The sequence below is a fragment of the Tachypleus tridentatus genome, chromosome 4 (assembly GCF_004210375.1).
Source record: "Tachypleus tridentatus isolate NWPU-2018 chromosome 4, ASM421037v1, whole genome shotgun sequence".
Classification (NCBI taxonomy): Eukaryota; Metazoa; Arthropoda; class Merostomata; order Xiphosura; family Limulidae; genus Tachypleus; species Tachypleus tridentatus.
The window spans coordinates 3002103-3019904 of record NC_134828.1 but is presented as its reverse complement, the minus strand read 5'-3'; the positions used below and the strand labels follow the sequence as shown (position 1 = coordinate 3019904).

The 17802-nt window shown below is 30.8% G+C and overlaps 1 protein-coding gene across 6 annotated transcripts in view; it reads right to left on the bottom strand.

The window, feature by feature from the left end:
• LOC143248452 (dual specificity protein phosphatase CDC14A-like) overlaps positions 1 to 17802 on the bottom strand; it is a 48668-nt gene that overhangs the window by 21585 nt on the left and 9281 nt on the right. For all 6 annotated transcript variants that reach the window (XR_013026990.1, XR_013026991.1, XR_013026992.1 and 3 more), the window contains 5 exons: positions 16871 to 16963; positions 6910 to 6989; positions 5660 to 5726; positions 3644 to 3706; positions 1339 to 1426 (listed from right to left, as the gene is read on the bottom strand). Coding sequence is in view for 3 of the 6 variants with exons in the window: in XM_076496825.1 (XP_076352940.1) it covers positions 1339 to 1426; positions 3644 to 3706; positions 5660 to 5726; positions 6910 to 6989; positions 16871 to 16963 (391 nt within the window). In the remaining 3 variants the exon portion in view is untranslated. The remainder of the gene's footprint in view (positions 1 to 1338; positions 1427 to 3643; positions 3707 to 5659; positions 5727 to 6909; positions 6990 to 16870; positions 16964 to 17802) is intronic.

Sequence of the window (17802 nt, the reverse complement as noted above, 5' to 3'; positions counted from 1 at the left end):
CACCTCTCAGAAACTGAACATTTTCAAAAACAAGCATGACATACAAAGGGAAAACAAACTAAATCAGATGTTAAAGTCTATCCTCAGGGTGTTTAGGGGCTGAAAGGCCTCAGCTATAAAGGGGTTTTAAGATACTGTATCACTCTTAGGGGATACATTTAGGTCCAACTTTACAGATTAAATGTCCCCATCTTTCATAGAGGACTGATGTTCATTAAATGTTTAATTTACACAAATCCACCTGCTTGGGTCAAACTATACCTCTTATAGTTGAATTTTGAAAATGTTGTATCCTTAATAAGAAACATCTACAAGGCTGTAGTATGAGGCCTAACTATTAAATTACAACCAATTATTTGTTGACAAATTTCACAAAATATCTTCCTTTTCACATATATTGTTCTGATGAGTTTACCAACAGCCTTTCTGTCTGCCATAAATTTTAGTAATTCAAACTTCCATACAGTTGTAAAGCTATTGTCAATTGCTTTGAAAGCAAAACCATAATTGAAGATAAAAACCTGCCATTTTTACAGTTGAATAATTAAATGTTTTATTAGTTTTAATTTGACCACAGTACTGGTTGTAACCAATGAAAGACCAGCTTACACATATGTAACATTTAACTGGAATGGTAAGAACATATACAGTTCAACCAAAAACATCCGAGAACATCAGATTCGACTCATCCTAACCAACCCCTAGAAGTTTTTCTATAGGTTTAAATACTTAACAAAAACTGGTCCTTTGAAAAACAATCAACATTAACTTTTACAGTTCTTATCTTTGAACAAAAGTAATAATTCACTATCTGTGGGTTCCACATACTGTATTATATAAAATAATTTTATGTGTTTGACTTTTACAACTCTCACTATAAAGAAACTGAGAAATATCACATATTCCACAGGAAACCTCCAAACAGTAATTATAATGTGTGACAAACTGCAACATTGACAATGGGTACACATTTCTAAGAGTGAATTACAAGTTATTAAATCATAAACAATAAATAGTCTAAAATAGTGACCTTAAACTGATGGGTCATGAGACCTACAGTTGTCAGTTGCTGCAGGTTGGGATAACTGTAAATGATCTAAATGAACAAGCCATCAACTGCTTTATGTGGGCCTTCACAAATGTGCCAAATCACTAATTGAGAAGCCATGATCTGACAAATCTGAATCCATCCCATTTAATTCTAAAATTAAAAATTGTGTAAATGCAAAAAACAACAACACACAAAATGAAAGATATTGATATTAACTAGTTGTAATTTACAACTACACAGAATCACTAGCATTATAACAACTGATTTTAATGTTTTTACACACTTACCATTCTCAATTTTGCTCTTTGCATGTGGGCCACAAAATGCAATGAATTTGTTTGGTAATATCCAGTTCAAATCTCCGTTTTCAACCCTCTGTAAAATGTTAAGATTTCTGCTCATTACATTTGACTATTCCTCTGGACATTACCAAGTTATTTTCATTAGTTTCTTCATAAAACATATGATATAATCATCTGGACAATAAACAATGTTCAAAACTAATCTGTAGTACAAACCCCATCAAGACAGTTCTTCCTATGATTAGGAATCAAATGGCATGTTTCATGTTTATAGACCTGTATTCAAAATTTTATTACAGTACTATTTTATTTATGTATGTCAATAAGTTTGATATCAAATTGTTGATAACACTACGTAACAAAAGTTTTACTTTTTCTTGTTCCTGGACAGAAAGTGTTTTTTACTTAGGCTTAAAGTAAATTGAAAAGACATATTTTTTCTCTTCAAACTTTGCTTTTGTAATCTGGGTTATGAAATTATCAAATTTACCCATTTTCCAGGTAGATTCAGTGCTGAGTAGCTAATAGAATTTTCTCAAACTTGCAAGAATTCTCAAGAACCTTCCTTAGTAATTATACATACAGGAGCTCACCACTTCAGTTTAGTTCTAGCTGCCACAGTGAACACACAGACCTATCCAAAGAGGCTTTACCAAGTTTCGCTGTTATCTTTGCCATTGGGACAGTGAGGACACTGCAGCACACTACAACAGGAAGCACTGGCCACAACAGACCAGGTTTTCCATGGGGAGGCACAATGCCAAGTGTGATCCACTAGTGGACCTCCAGGTGTTGTTCCCACCATTACACATAAAACTGGGTCTTACAAAACAATCTGTCACAGCTCTTGATAAGGAGTCTGCAGCTTTAAGGTACCTTCGAGACTTCTTCCCTAAGCTTACTGAGGCAAAGGTCAAAGCTGGCGTCTTCGTTGGACCATAAATAAAGATCCTAGAGTGCCCAGAATTCCCCAAGAAGCTCAGTAAGAAGTAAAAAAAAAGCTTGGGGCAGCTTTGCTGCAGTGGTTCTGGGCTTCTTGGGCAGTCACAAGCCTGAAAATTATGTTGAACTAGACTTTGAATGCAGCTATCAAGGAACATATAACATGATGGGAGACAATTTTGGGGGGCTGATACGTGAAAGTGATTTACATTACAATTGCAAACCTCAAAAAACTACTCACTTCTAAACATTTTTGTTCATTTTTGTATAACTTTAGTATAAATACATGTACATATTGATTCATATGTTGTTTTATTCAGACCTCATATAAATGAACATGTGCAAATTTGCCTGTTTTTACATAGAAAATAGGTTAATTTCTAAATTTCATTATCCATGCCACAAAAACAAAGTCTGAAGGGAATAATGACCATTTTCTGTACTTTTACAACATAAGCAATTAATAAATAACACATACAATCCAGGAACAAAGTTTGTGTTACATAGTGTAATAGATATTGATATAGAAAATATAAAACAAAATATAAATCTCTTAAACTTTTCATATTCATTTTTCAGGTTCTAAAGATTATACAATTGAATGTGACAACTAGATAAAAAAAACCAATTACAAGTACTTTATATAAATATTACCTTGCAATTAAACTGTTCAAAATATGAGTGCAAATAACTACATTAAATAACAAATGTTTTATCAAAAATAGTAGAGAAAACTACATAATTTTAGGAATGTTCTAGTTAAGTTTTAAATAAATTAATTTGCTAGTTTAATTCTTGGAACAAATATAATGAGAGTTATGTTACCTAGTCATGGTTAATAGTAGTCATGTCTAATAGTTATCCTTTTAAATGAATGTGTTGGTACATTTAGTTTTACAGATTTGTACAGTATCTTTACTTGTTTTGTTGATTAGAAAGCAAGCCTATCTGTGGCTTCAGGGTGACATCTATCAAGCACAGAAAGCAAATAATAACAACAACAACAGAAAAGATGATGAAAATGAACATATTACATTTGATATATTATACACAAGCTTACCTCACGTGAGCAACAGTATTACAACTGATATATTATACACACACTTACCTCACGTGGCCAACAGTATTACAACTGATATATTATACACAAACTTACCTCACGTGACAAACAGTATTACAACTGATACATTATCAACACACTTACCTCACGTGACAAACAGTATTACAACTGATATATTATACACAATCTTACCTCACGTGACAAACAGTATTACAACTGATATATTATACACAAACCTACCTCGTGTGACAAACAGTATTACAACCGATATATTATACACAAACTTACCTCATAATATTCATATTCATCAATATCAAAATCTTCAAAATTAAAAAACCCATTTGCAAGAGCCTGTAAGATAAAACAAAATCATTGTTTTTAGCAACCTTATATTGAATAACAGCATGTTGCTACCTTATATTGAATAACAGCATGTTGCAACCTTATATTGAATAACAGCATGTTTCTGTGAAAAACATTAAAATATGTAACAGATTTTCACGAAGGCATAACCAAAACTTTACATCTAAGAATAACAAATTTTCTTGTAGACATACCTAAAACATTGTATATGTAACAGATTTAATAACCATATAATTATAAAACAATTTTAACAGCTTATGCAGATAAATTACTGGACATAAAACTCAACTTTTAGCACTACTATGAATATTATATCACAAACCAGGCTTAACTAGTTTATAAAATGGACTAAAAACATGTTATTAAAAAGTTAAATGTAGTAATCTGAAGAGATCCTCCTGTAAAACATGTTCTCCTGTATTACTTTAAAATTTCACTAACCGGTGTCAAACAAATCTGTAAAACATGTTCTCCTGTATTACTTTAAAATTTCACTAACCGGTATCGAACAAATCTGTAAAACATGTTGTTCTCCTGTATTACTTTCACTAACCAATATTGAACAAATCTGTAAAACATGTTGTTCTCCTGTATTACTTTTACTAACCGATATTGACAAATCTGTAAAACATGTTGTTCTCCTGTACTGCTTTCACTAACCGATATTGACAAATCTGTAAAACATGTTGTTCTCCTGTATTACTTTCACTAACCGATATTGACAAATCTGTAAAACATGTTGTTCTCCTGTATTACTTTCACTAACCGATATTGACAAATCTGTAAAACATGTTGTTCTCCTGTATTACTTTCACTAACCAATATTGAACAAATCTGTAAAACATGTTGTTCTCCTGTACTGCTTTCACTAACCGATATTGAACAAATCTGTAAAACATGTTGTTCTCCTGTATTGCTTTCACTAACCGATATTGAACAAATCTGTAAAACATGTTGTTCTCCTGTATTGCTTTCACTAACCGATATTGAACAAATCTGTAAAACATGTTGTTCTCCTGTATTGCTTTCACTAACCGATATTGAACAAATCTGTAAAACATGTTGTTCTCCTGTATTGCTTTCACTAACCGATATTGAACAAATCTGTAAAACATGTTGTTCTCCTGTATTGCTTTCACTAACCGATATTGAACAAATCTGTAAAACATGTTGTTCTCCTGTATTGCTTTCACTAACCGATATTGAACAAATCTGTAAAACATGTTGTTCACCTGTATTACTTTCACTAACCGATATTGAACAAATCTGTAAAACATGTTGTTCTCCTGTATTACTTTCACTAACCGATATTGAACAAATGTGTAAAACATGTTGTTCACCTGTATTACTTTCACTAACCGATATTGAACAAATCTGTAAAACATGTTGTTCTCCTGTATTGCTTTCACTAACCGATATTGAACAAATCTGTAAAACATGTTGTTCTCCTGCACTGCTTTCACTAACCGATATTGAACAAATCTGTAAAACATGTTGTTCACCTGTATTACTTTCACTAACCGATATTGAACAAATCTGTAAAACATGTTGTTCACCTGTATTACTTTCACTAACCGATATTGAACAAATCTGTAAAACATGTTGTTCTCCTGTATTACTTTCACTAACCGATATTGAACAAATGTGTAAAACATGTTGTTCACCTGTATTACTTTCACTAACCGATATTGAACAAATCTGTAAAACATGTTGTTCTCCTGTATTACTTTCACTAACCGATATTGAACAAATCTGTAAAACATGTTGTTCTCCTGTATTACTTTCACTAACCGATATTGAACAAATCTGTCAACAGTTTACTGCCAAGTTTTATTTTACAGACTGTACTACGTAGAGGATATCAAACTTTGAATCTGTTCATTGAAATTACATGAGTTTATACATGAAGAGTAAAAGGTAATTCAATTAGGCTGGACTTACCTTACTGACAGCATGAAAACAATCTAATAAAGTCAAGTTGTAAGTTGATGGGCCAAAGGATGCATCCCTGAAGGAATAAAAATTTAGCTGATATCAAATTATTGAAACATAAACAAGACATAACAATAATGCAAGAAAAGCATATAAATAAAGTATGGTCATATCTAATACAAGCCTTTACTTTCCTACAATAACATTTAACATTTAAATAGTTGGCTTGGCTTTGTTAAAGAAGATATTGAACAGTGAAGAGACAAAATTATGTCAACACATTTTAAACTTCCCATACAAAGAACTAAAGCTGGAAAGTACATACGATAGGATAGACCAACTTTTATGAAACTTCTAAATTTTGTTCATGTAATAAAACAATGAATTTAATATTAAATTAACAATGTTGTAGAAGAACCATATGAAAGAATTATAAAGCTATTTAATCATTGAAATAACCATACAGACACACACATGTATAAACATATACTGCACAGAAATCTCTTCTTACAAACAAATGAGAACTCTGTAAGTGCTTAAAAAAACAGTACTGATATTTTAACTTGAAACAAAGTTTTTGCACAGTGCACTCCCATAAGCACTGAATACACAGATTGTGCAAATAATAAATTTTTCATCAGTGGCTAGCATGAAAAGCTGATTTATATAGTATCATCTTTAATGTAATTATAACAAACAACTCTAACCTGATCAAGTATAATTTGTTATATCAGTAGACCTAAAATAGAGTGAAATAAAACATAGTTACATAACTTAAGTTGCTTTCACGTACAGTACCGTTGAAGATACAATAGCATCATTGAATCACAAGTGACAATAACAAACAGATTAAAAGCTGCTAAATAACAAACATTCTCACTGATAAGGTACCTGTTTGTGAGTTGAAGTTATCAAAATACTTTAATTTCAGAATAATGACTTTAAAAACTTTCCAAAATAGGTTTCGGTTTCTTTCTAGGATCTTTTACCTTATGAACTGTTGAAAGTTTACTAGCACTGAGGTAGTATGTTTTCTTGAATACTACTAATAAACTACTACTAAAAGAAACAAAAGTTAAAAAACCACAAAGAAGGAGAAACAAAAATGTTTGTGCTTTTATCATGTGAAAAACTTCATGGAAAGGTTGATGAATTAATATAGAATAATGATAAAACAAAATCTTGTACAAGATGTTTACACATAGATCTGAATAGTAAATTATTAAAATTAACCAGGGGTCACGTGGTTAACGACTCACCGGAAGGGAATGAAAGGTGGACTTTGAGCCCCAACAAGTGGTCCATAAGCTTCTTCTGGAGTTCTCTTCAAATAAATTATCTTGGGAGACAAAAATATTATATACCACAAACTCATTAAAAATACTCAAAACACCACATTAACCAAGAGTAAGAAAATAAAATAAATGTATATACAAAGAAAAAAAAACTGCTTTAATTTATATATATTTGTAACAGAAACCATTTATCTCAAGAAGGCTGGTATGGATGTTTAAAACTTTTATTAAAATAATGCGGTGAACAATGTTTTGACCTTTTTAGGTCATCTTCAGGTTAACAAAGGTAATCATGAAGTGGCCATTTACTTTGTTAATTTGCTGTAAATTTTTTGTGTAATTTTCAAACATGTTATGAACTACCTACTAAAACACTTATTATGAGTCAAATATTTTAATGAGATAAAAGCATTCTGTCACTTAGTAACTACTGGCTGTCAGTTTGTGGTAACTTCAAAAATGTATAGATTTCTTATACATACATCAAGTCTTAACAACACAAGATATAACATTAATCCATTGAGTCTTTAACAAGAGTTCACACAATTGTTGCTACAACCTTCTACTAGCAGTGAAAAAACAAACCTTAAAAAAAATCTGTTTAAATTTTGGCAACTGTGGAATGCACATATATACATCAAACAGAATATTTAAATACAAACTTGTTTTGCTATACAAAAACAAAATGCTAGTCATGGAACAGCTTCTCACTCACAGCAATATTATATGATTTATCTACAATTACTATAACCAGTATTTTTTAAAACTAATCATTTAAACAAATGTCTAATTCACCTGAATTATTTTATTACTAAGGTTATGATGTTTTTTTTTAAAACTAATCATTTGAACAAATGTCTAATTCACCTGAATTATTTTATTACTAAGGTTATGATGTTTTTTTTTAAAACTAATCATTTAAACAAATGTCTAATTCACCTGAATTATTTTATTACTAAGGTTATGATGTTTTTTCCAACACAAACATTAAATTCTATTTTCAAAAAAATATCACATCACAACTTTCACACACATCTTGACCAACAATCAGTTCTGGCACTTGAACTGGAAAATTTACCCAATCATGGAAAGACAACTGCTGGAGAACTAACGAGAGCATCCAGACCAGTTTACTCCAATAACGATCATGACCCATGACCTCTTCCCTTTCCTTTTGATACAAAACGTGAAATGGTATTCACTACAGAATATACTTCATTAAACATTGTTCAATTATTTACACAAGTTCACACAATGAAAGGTTAAAAACCAATTCTCAGCACACTCAAGGGAAAAGTTCATGTCAGGGATTTAGTTTTTAAAGGAGAGAAACTTTCACAAACTGAAAGGTTCAGCAAATTGATTGTCTCACTTCACAATTAATTGTATCTTAAATTCACAACAATTTGATTCAGATGAATAAACTATTTTGGTACTGCACAACAGAGAACTTAAGTTAAAATTATGTGTAGGAGAGATTAAAACTGCAACCAGAGAAAAAATGTCAAGGACAGAAACCTGACATTGACGGAAAAGAGAAGCAAGGCTACAAATGTTTGACGAAGGTCACTGAAACAAACTACCCATGGTCAGGGTGAGAGAGATCTGTAATTCCTATGGTCAGGGTGAGAGAGATCTGTAATTCCTATAAACTACCCATGGTCAGGGTGAGAGAGATCTGTAATTCCTATAAACTACCCATGGTCAGGGTGAGAGAGATCTGTAATTCCTATGGTCAGGGTGAGAGAGATCTGTAATTCCTATGCTGAGGCTGGGATTACTAAATCCAAACATCACAGGAGGAGGAAACAGCAGTACCTTGAGCAAAACCCACTTTCACAGAACAAGTACCAAATAACCTACCTGTTCTTCACTCAGTCTAAAGTAAAATGATGTGAATGGATTACAAAAATCATGTATCTAGGTTGATGTATGTGGAAACTGCTTTATGAAAGGCACTTGTTATAGTATTTAGGACAGCAGTTAACGTGCTTTGTGTTTCTGCATTTCAATAGTAATTTAGTGTTGAAGATGTAAATCTTTCATTGACTGAGTGGAGGTTACATTTTGTGTTAAATTAGGAAAGCCATAGGTATAGCTTTAAGACTACTTGTTGAAGTTGTGTTACAAGTTCTGTTACACATATTAAATGCGACTTAGAACCTGTATAGTTTTAGGCTATACAGACTTCATCTCTCTTAAGATGGGCTCAGTTGATTTAACCAACCATCTGACCCCTTTGTACTCATTTAGTCTTTATAGTTTTGATACCACTAACTTTTAAAATAGTATTTCATCTCGAAATCTGGCAGACTTTCAGTAAAAGTTACAAGTCTGTCACATACAAAGCAAAACCATATTTTTAATGAAGTACTTTTAATAAACTGAAAAAGAATTCTGTATAAATATAGAGAAGTTGCTTTGACTAGTCCATGTGAAAAGTTATTTTCATATTAAGCTTAAAAATACTTTTCATCTCAGAAATATCAAATTTCATTTGTGTAATCTCCAAAACCTCTTAAACACATTTCAAATGTTTGTTTTATATATTTTGTTATTTTCTCTACCCTAACTCAATACAAGGTTGGTCAATTTGACCAATTTCGTGACTAGCAAAAAAAAATAATTAAATCTAAATTACCCCTTTTTCCTTTCTAAAATGATTTCAGATTATATGTAGCTACACTGGTTTATCCTAGATAGCTTTAAACTTGATACAGTGTGCATCTACTTTATAATTAAATTTTATTGTTTTACTGCCCTTTGAATCATGTCAAACTATTATTTACATCATTATAAGCTGTAATTCAAGAGAAATGTGACGTTCACATTATACTATCAAACTGTGTTACACACAAACTGCTTATGTGTCCCTCATGAAACTTGTATTATTTTACCTAATTAACTTAACTAACCTAAAATGATTTGTATTTTTACATTTTAATTACCTTTATAACAATAAAGAATAAACATAAAAACCAAGAAATAACTTACTTAATCTATTTTTGCTGTCAAAAGTAAAAAACATTTAACCCTACTTTTTATACTAATGGTAGTAATGCAATAAATTTTTATTTAATTATCCCTTTTGCAAGAGGCCATGTTCAAAGGCTTCACCATCGCATTTGTTGACTTGAATTTAATATTTTATTGAACAACTATTTTATGAGTTTATATCAATAAGTTTGGTATGAAATTGTAGATTATAATTCAAACTTTAATATTATATGAGTTAATTTCTCAATTTAAAAGTAAATATTAAAGGAACACACCTAAATATAGATTTTAGTGAGTTATGAGGTACATTGAATGCAGCACTGTTTACAGTTAGATAATTGTGATGTCAAAAATACTAAGTATATAGTTTCGAACAAATTAGAATCTCAGATTACCAATATTAACAAACTAGAACATAAAATAAAACATCTTTTTATTTTGCTGAATCAATCACAGTGGCCACATTCACCTCTTTCCATTTTTGGAAATGTTTCCCTGATATAAACTTACTTGAATATATGATGTGAATAAATCAACTGACAGCTTAGAATGTTTCCCTGATATAAACTTACTTGAATACATGATGTGAATAAATCAACTGACAGCTTAGAATGTTTCTCTGATATAACTTACTTGAATACATGATGTGAATAAATCAACTGACAGCTCAGAATGTTTCCCTGATATAAACTTACTTGAATACATGATGTGAATAAATCAACTGACAGCTCAGAATGTTTCCCTGATATAAACTTACTTGAATACATGATGTGAATAAATCAACTGACAGCTCAGAATGTTTCCCTGATATAAACTTACTTGAATATATGATGTGAATAAATCAACTGACAGCTCAGAATGTTTCCCTGATATAAACTTACTTGAATACATGATGTGAATAAATCAACTGACAGCTCAGAATGTTTCCCTGATATAAACTTACTTGAATACATGATGTGAATAAATCAACTGACAGCTCAGAATGTTTCCCTGATATAAACTTACTTGAATATATGATGTGAATAAATCAACTGACAGCTCAGAATGTTTCCCTGATATAAACTTACTTGAATATATGATGTGAATAAATCAACTGATAGCTCAAAATTTTTCCAATATCAACGTACTTGAATATATGATGTGAATAAATCAACTGACAGCTTAGAATGTTTCCCTGATATAAACTTACTTGAATATATGATGTGAATAAATCAACTGACAGATTAGAATGTTTCCCTGATATAAACTTACTTGAATACATGATGTGAATAAATCAACTGACAGCTCAGAATGTTTCCCTGATATAAACTTACTTGAATACATGATGTGAATAAATCAACTGACAGCTCAGAATGTTTCCCTGATATAAACTTACTTGAATATATGATGTGAATAAGTCAACTGACAGCTTAGAATGTTTCCCTGATATAAACTTACTTGAATACATGATGTGAATAAATCAACTGACAGCTCAGAATGTTTCCCTGATATAAACTTACTTGAATACATGATGTGAATAAATCAACTGACAGCTCAGAATGTTTCCCTGATATAAACTTACTTGAATATATGATGTGAATAAATCAACTGACAGCTCAGAATGTTTCCCTGATATCAACGTACTTGAATATATGATGTGAATAAGTCAGCTGACAGCTTAGAATGTTTCCCTGATATAAACTTACTTGAATACATGATGTGAATAAATCAACTGAAAGCTCAGAATGTTTCCCTGATATAAACTTACTTGAATATATGATATGAATAAATCAACTGACAGCTCAGAATGTTTCCCTGATATAAACTTACTTGAATATATGATATGAATAAATCAACTGACAGCTCAGAATGTTTCCCTGATATAAACTTACTTGAATACATGATGTGAATAAATCAACTGACAGCTCAGAATGTTTCCCTGATATAAACTTACTTGAATATATGATGTGAATAAATCAACTGACAGCTCAGAATGTTTCCCTGATATAAACTTACTTGAATATATGATATGAATAAATCAACTGACAGCTCAGAATGTTTCCCTGATATAAACTTACTTGAATATATGATGTGAATAAATCAACTGACAGCTTAGAATATTTCCCTGATTTAAACTTACTTGAATACATGATGTGAATAAATCAACTGACAGCTCAGAATGTTTCCCTGATATAAACTTACTTGAATATATGATGTGAATAAATCAACTGACAGCTCAGAATGTTTCCCTGATATAAACTTACTTGAATATATGATGTGAATAAATCAACTGACAGCTCAGAATGTTTCCTTGATATAAACTTACTTGAATATATGATGTGAATAAATCAACTGACAGCTCAGAATGTTTCCCTGATATAAACTTACTTGAATATATGATGTGAATAAATCAACTGACAGCTCAGAATGTCTCCCTGATATAAACTTACTTGAATATATGATGTGAATAAATCAACTGACAGCTCAGAATGTTTCCCTGATATAAACTTACTTGAATATATGATGTGAATAAATCAACTGACAGCTCAGAATGTCTCCCTGATATAAGCTTACTTGAATATATGATATGAATAAATCAACTGACAGCTCAGAATGTCTTTGGAGTGGTTTTCTCAGCTATTTTTTTGAATTAAGATTTCAAGGTAGGTAGGTTGTGTCCTTAGTCTGCTTGAAGTTTCAAATTTTTAAAACTTTAAATCCATGTTAGTTACCAAGCGTAATAAATTATAATGGAGATCTATGGTATCAATAGTTATTTATGATTTTTTTGGTTATTCAACAGTGTATATAAAACGTAAAAGAAAAAATTGATATTGTTGATGTGCAAAATTTCAGAAGACTTAGCAACCTGTGTCCAGCAGCAATTGAGTTCAAAGGTCATAGTGAGAAGAGATAATTGTTTACTTCTTGATTTATTGTTCTATATTTAAAAATAAACAGTTTAATAATTTATTTTTAAATAGTAATATATATATATAATGTATAATAACTCAAATGCAACTATATATCACAACATACTAGTCCACTAAAACAGTCAAGTCAGTTTTATATTTAACACGAGTGCATGTACACCACATCAATGCAAGTTATGTCATACTAGCCACGCATCATAATAAATAAATAAATAATACACACACACACACAGATAGCATTATAAGATATATGCTACTTGGACTACATATTTGTATTTTCATATTATAAAAGGCAGTCACTCTAGCATGGAAAAAGCATAACTTATATTTATTTCCTAATTTTTTATCATGGTCACAAGACTGATCAGGTACTAGATCTCACATAGTTATGGTATCATACATTAACAAAACTCTTGCTTATAAATATGATACTGGAAAAATTTTTTCGTTACATGACGCTCAACCTCCAATAAGCAAAATTTTTATCCTTTGTTCTTGTAGATTTGCAACAGGGGTCATGATTTTCTTACTCTACCACCATTTTCCATCACAAAGAACTTTGTTTTTCTCCATCCAAATATACAGAAAAACTGGGTAGCTGAATTTGATGTGCATAGTAGAGCAAAACAAAGGTGAAGAGGTCAGATAGAGATTAGACCCTTAGGAAATATTTGGCATGTTTTTGTCTTTGGATAAGAAAAAGAATTCAACAGATATTACTATACAAGACTGCAAGTTCCTCATAGCTACCATGCACTGTCAGCCCTACTAACTGCTAGCACCCCAAGTGAGCACCACAGGCTAGTAAAAAATAACAAAATATAAGGTCTTGCTGAAAACAAACATTTGAAATGTATTTAGGAAGTTTTAGAGCTTGCACAAATAATACCAGATTTTCAGGATGAGAATTAGGTTGTTTTTAATCATAACATGAATTCACTTTGTACTCAGTAATGAAAGACTCAATATGTTCAAATTTTTAAAACTATATTTCATTGAAAAATATGATTTTTTGTGTACAAAATAATTGTAATCTTTACCAAAAGTATCAAATTTTGTGAAGATAAACATGCTGTATCAAAAGTTATAGTGCACAATAGTAAACCTGTGCAACTTGTGTATATTATAAGGATTAAATAATGTATCAAAGAGCACAAAATAATAATGTACAAAAAACATAATTTCCTTTAACTATTACAATGTTTCTGGCTTTCTAACAGGAGCTATTACAAATACTCCAAGCTAGTTATTTTTTCTGTAGAAATGAAGCTTGTCCTAAAAGAAAAATTGACAATTCCCTATTTAGAAAACAATGTAATATAATGTCATTTGATAGATAAAAATCTTGACTTTCTATTGGTTATATATAACACAGAATTAAATGTAAGGTAACTATTTACAACTCCTAAAAGACAGTATGTGGATAAGGCAAGGGAGTTCTGATTTTCTACATGACAGCTCTGTAACCAAACAAAATTCAAAGTTATAAAACTTATGGTTTGTGTTACGTTTAATTTCATACAATATGGAGGGGTGGTGAATAGAAGACAAGATGACTACAGAAAATGAGTCACAGTGGGAGGAAATTCAACAATCTTACTGCCTTATAAAATATATACAAGGATGACATTGTGTAGACCAAAACAACTGCAGTTGAGAATTCTTATGAGTTGCAGAGGCATCAAGTGTTAGAGACCTGAACTGAGAGCAAATCCACTGCAAAACTTTATGATGTAGCATCCATTCCATCAGAAGAATACAGCTGGGTTGAGACAAGTAATCTGCAATTAAATTCATCACTCCTGGGATGTGACCTGCTAAAAAACTGATACAATGAGAAGTGCAACAGGAGAGACCCCCAAAACTTCATAACCCCAAGTAACCAACAGAATAAAAAGGGCTGCAGGTGGTTGATCAAATGTTAATGCTGACCGAGTGAAAGAAGATAGAAAAAGCAAGTCTACATTCTCACCGGTCATTCTTGGGTCACTTACAAAAACTGCTTCAGAAACCCACAGAAAGACACCTTCAGTCTACATGTCTCCATCTTAAAATGGATCACATAACAGACAGCTTTGACAAACTCCAGACAGCAAAGGTGGGAGAGGTCTGGTTGACCTCTCTAGTAGAAACATTAATTCAAGAATTCGTACCCATTGGTAAGATTTTTTGTTTGTTAAGCAATAAATAAATATAATTGAAAAGAAAAGTGTAAAAATGCCAAGAAATCCAAACTTTATCCAACTATCTTCTGGATAGTCTTGTAAGATTCATTATCAACACTTCTCTCTTCCAAGAACAAAGTTACAAGATCTTAACCAATCCTTGTGGAATAACTTTTATATCACAATAGCCCTACTGAAATCTTTCAAATAAGCCAATATTCTGTCTTAGATACAGACAAAAACTATACACAATATTCCAAGTGAAGCACAGAAATAACTGATTATCTATTTTAACTTGTAATCAATTTCAAGTGAAGAAATGTTTATATATCCAACCCAATAATGATATATTAATGATGAATGTGTAACTTTTAAGCATTGGAAACTCAGATTTACACGGTAGTTTTACATCCTATCTCTGCAACTAATACAGCAAGTACTCAAGACTGAGCTAAACCTGAATGTCATAATTTTTCACAAGTAGGATACATGATGATGTACTTATAACAATTAGTCACTTCCTTCCCTCTTACCTCTCAACAAGAATTCTAGAAGTTCAATGTTTCAGTTACATTTTCACTTCCTTCTGGTGTGCTTCAGAGGTTTCACCAGACATACACATGTATACACATCATTCCTCAACTTCATAAACAGTTCTTTTACACTTATGTCATTTCATACTTATATTTTCATGCTGTAGCTAAACATGATAATATGTTCACTGAGCATCAACAGTAAAATTATTAGTCACATGTTTATGGAAAATATTTTGTTAAAAATAATACATAATTTTTACAGTACATTTACTTTCTGATGTATCAATTATAGTTTAATTAACACAGCCATTAGTCTGACTGATGTATCAATTGTAGTTTAAATAACACAGCTTTTAGTCTGACTGATGTATCAATTGTAGTTTAAATAACAGCTTTTAGTCTGACTAATGTATCAATTGTAGTTTAATTAACACAGCCTTTAATCTGACTGATGTATCAATTTTATGTTAAATAACAAAGCCTTTAGTCTGACTAATGTATAAATTATAATTTAATTAACACAGCCTTTAATTTGACTGAAGTATCAATTATATTTAAAATAAAACAGCCTTTAGTTTTTCAATAATTGTTTGGCAAGCATTGTCCTAGTAACACAATACATATTTCATCTGTTCACACAAGCTGTTAAATACAATGAAAGTGTTAGAAACTATAAAATAAAAGTGGATTTATAAACATTATATAGAAGTTCCATTTCAAACATCCAATGAGTCCGAACTTGTTCTATTTTTATCATTTATTTATCTTTACCTACTGAAGCACTTACACAGCTTCAAAAACAGTGTAAAACACCAACAAACAGTAAAAACATTGACCAATAGAAACAACTTGCATTCGTATCCTTGGCTTACATTGATCAACCAATACTAATATTCAGTAGTAGTGTATATAAGACAAGTTAAATTACTGAAATACATTACAATTTTTAGCTTGTCAGTAATACAAGTAATACGTACTGGGTGTATTCGGTTCAGAAAAAGTGTAAGAACATGACAAATAAAACCAACTTAAGAAATATTCTACATTAGTGTTCTATTAACACTAGAAATAAAATTACACAAACTTTACTTATATCTTTTGTTAGTTTATATTAGAAACTTCATACACGTAAACTTAAGTACGAACTTGGCCACAAATCAGCCAGCATAAAATTAAACTACAGGTACATATTTTTCTGTAATTTTATTTGTATTATTAAACTTATTAAAAATAAATTATTTATTCCAGGAATTTGAAAGAATAAGACAGGTTACAATGGACTTAATATTTTTATGAATAAGCAACGAACACTTACTGCATATGATCCCATGAGAAAAGCAGAATTAACACGGATTTTACTGTCGCACGACGTGTAATGAACAATCTTCTTTTTCGTCAAGGAATACGACTACATAAACGATACAACAGTTAAAAACAGATCACACACACTAGAACAGTTACATAAAAGTAAACTTGCAGTTGAGTATTTATACACTGACTGAGTGCATATATTTACGTGTTGTTCGCATTATACAGCATATGGTAGAACAGAAACAGAAATATAAAATTTACAAAACACTTTATAATACAATAACTGTTTATAACAGCATTTAAATTATCATGACACATTGTTTTAACATACACATCATGCATTTAAACCTCAACAGCTCTGAATCAATTTTAAACACATGGGTATATAATGGTTACTTCTAAACCCTTCAGCAAAGCATTTATTTTTGAACTTTTGAATTTAAATATTAGGTAAATTTGATATTAGAAGTTTTCTCTCAAATATTACACATTAAACATGAGGAAAACCACATACATGAAGTGAATCACATGCATAAATAATGAATTTTGTGTGCAAATCACAAGAGCTGCAAGTCATATATTATCACATTTAAATAACAAAAATAATTATTCTAACATTATAAACATTTGCATTACATTAGCAAAGCTACCAATCTTGTATAATCCATAAAAATAAAAGCTACATAACACAATTATATAAAAATATATCTTATTGGCTTCATCTGGTCTCTGATTAATTCACAAATAATCACAACAAATTATAAACCTATTACTTCAACACCTTTGTTAGATAATAATCGTACACTTTTCACATTAGTTAAAAGTGGAATGTAACAGATTACAGCGTTTCAAGTGTGAATTATCACGTGTGCCTACAGTTGCACATTCAACCATGTGCCAAATGAAAAACATTCACTAAACAGATCTTATATATAT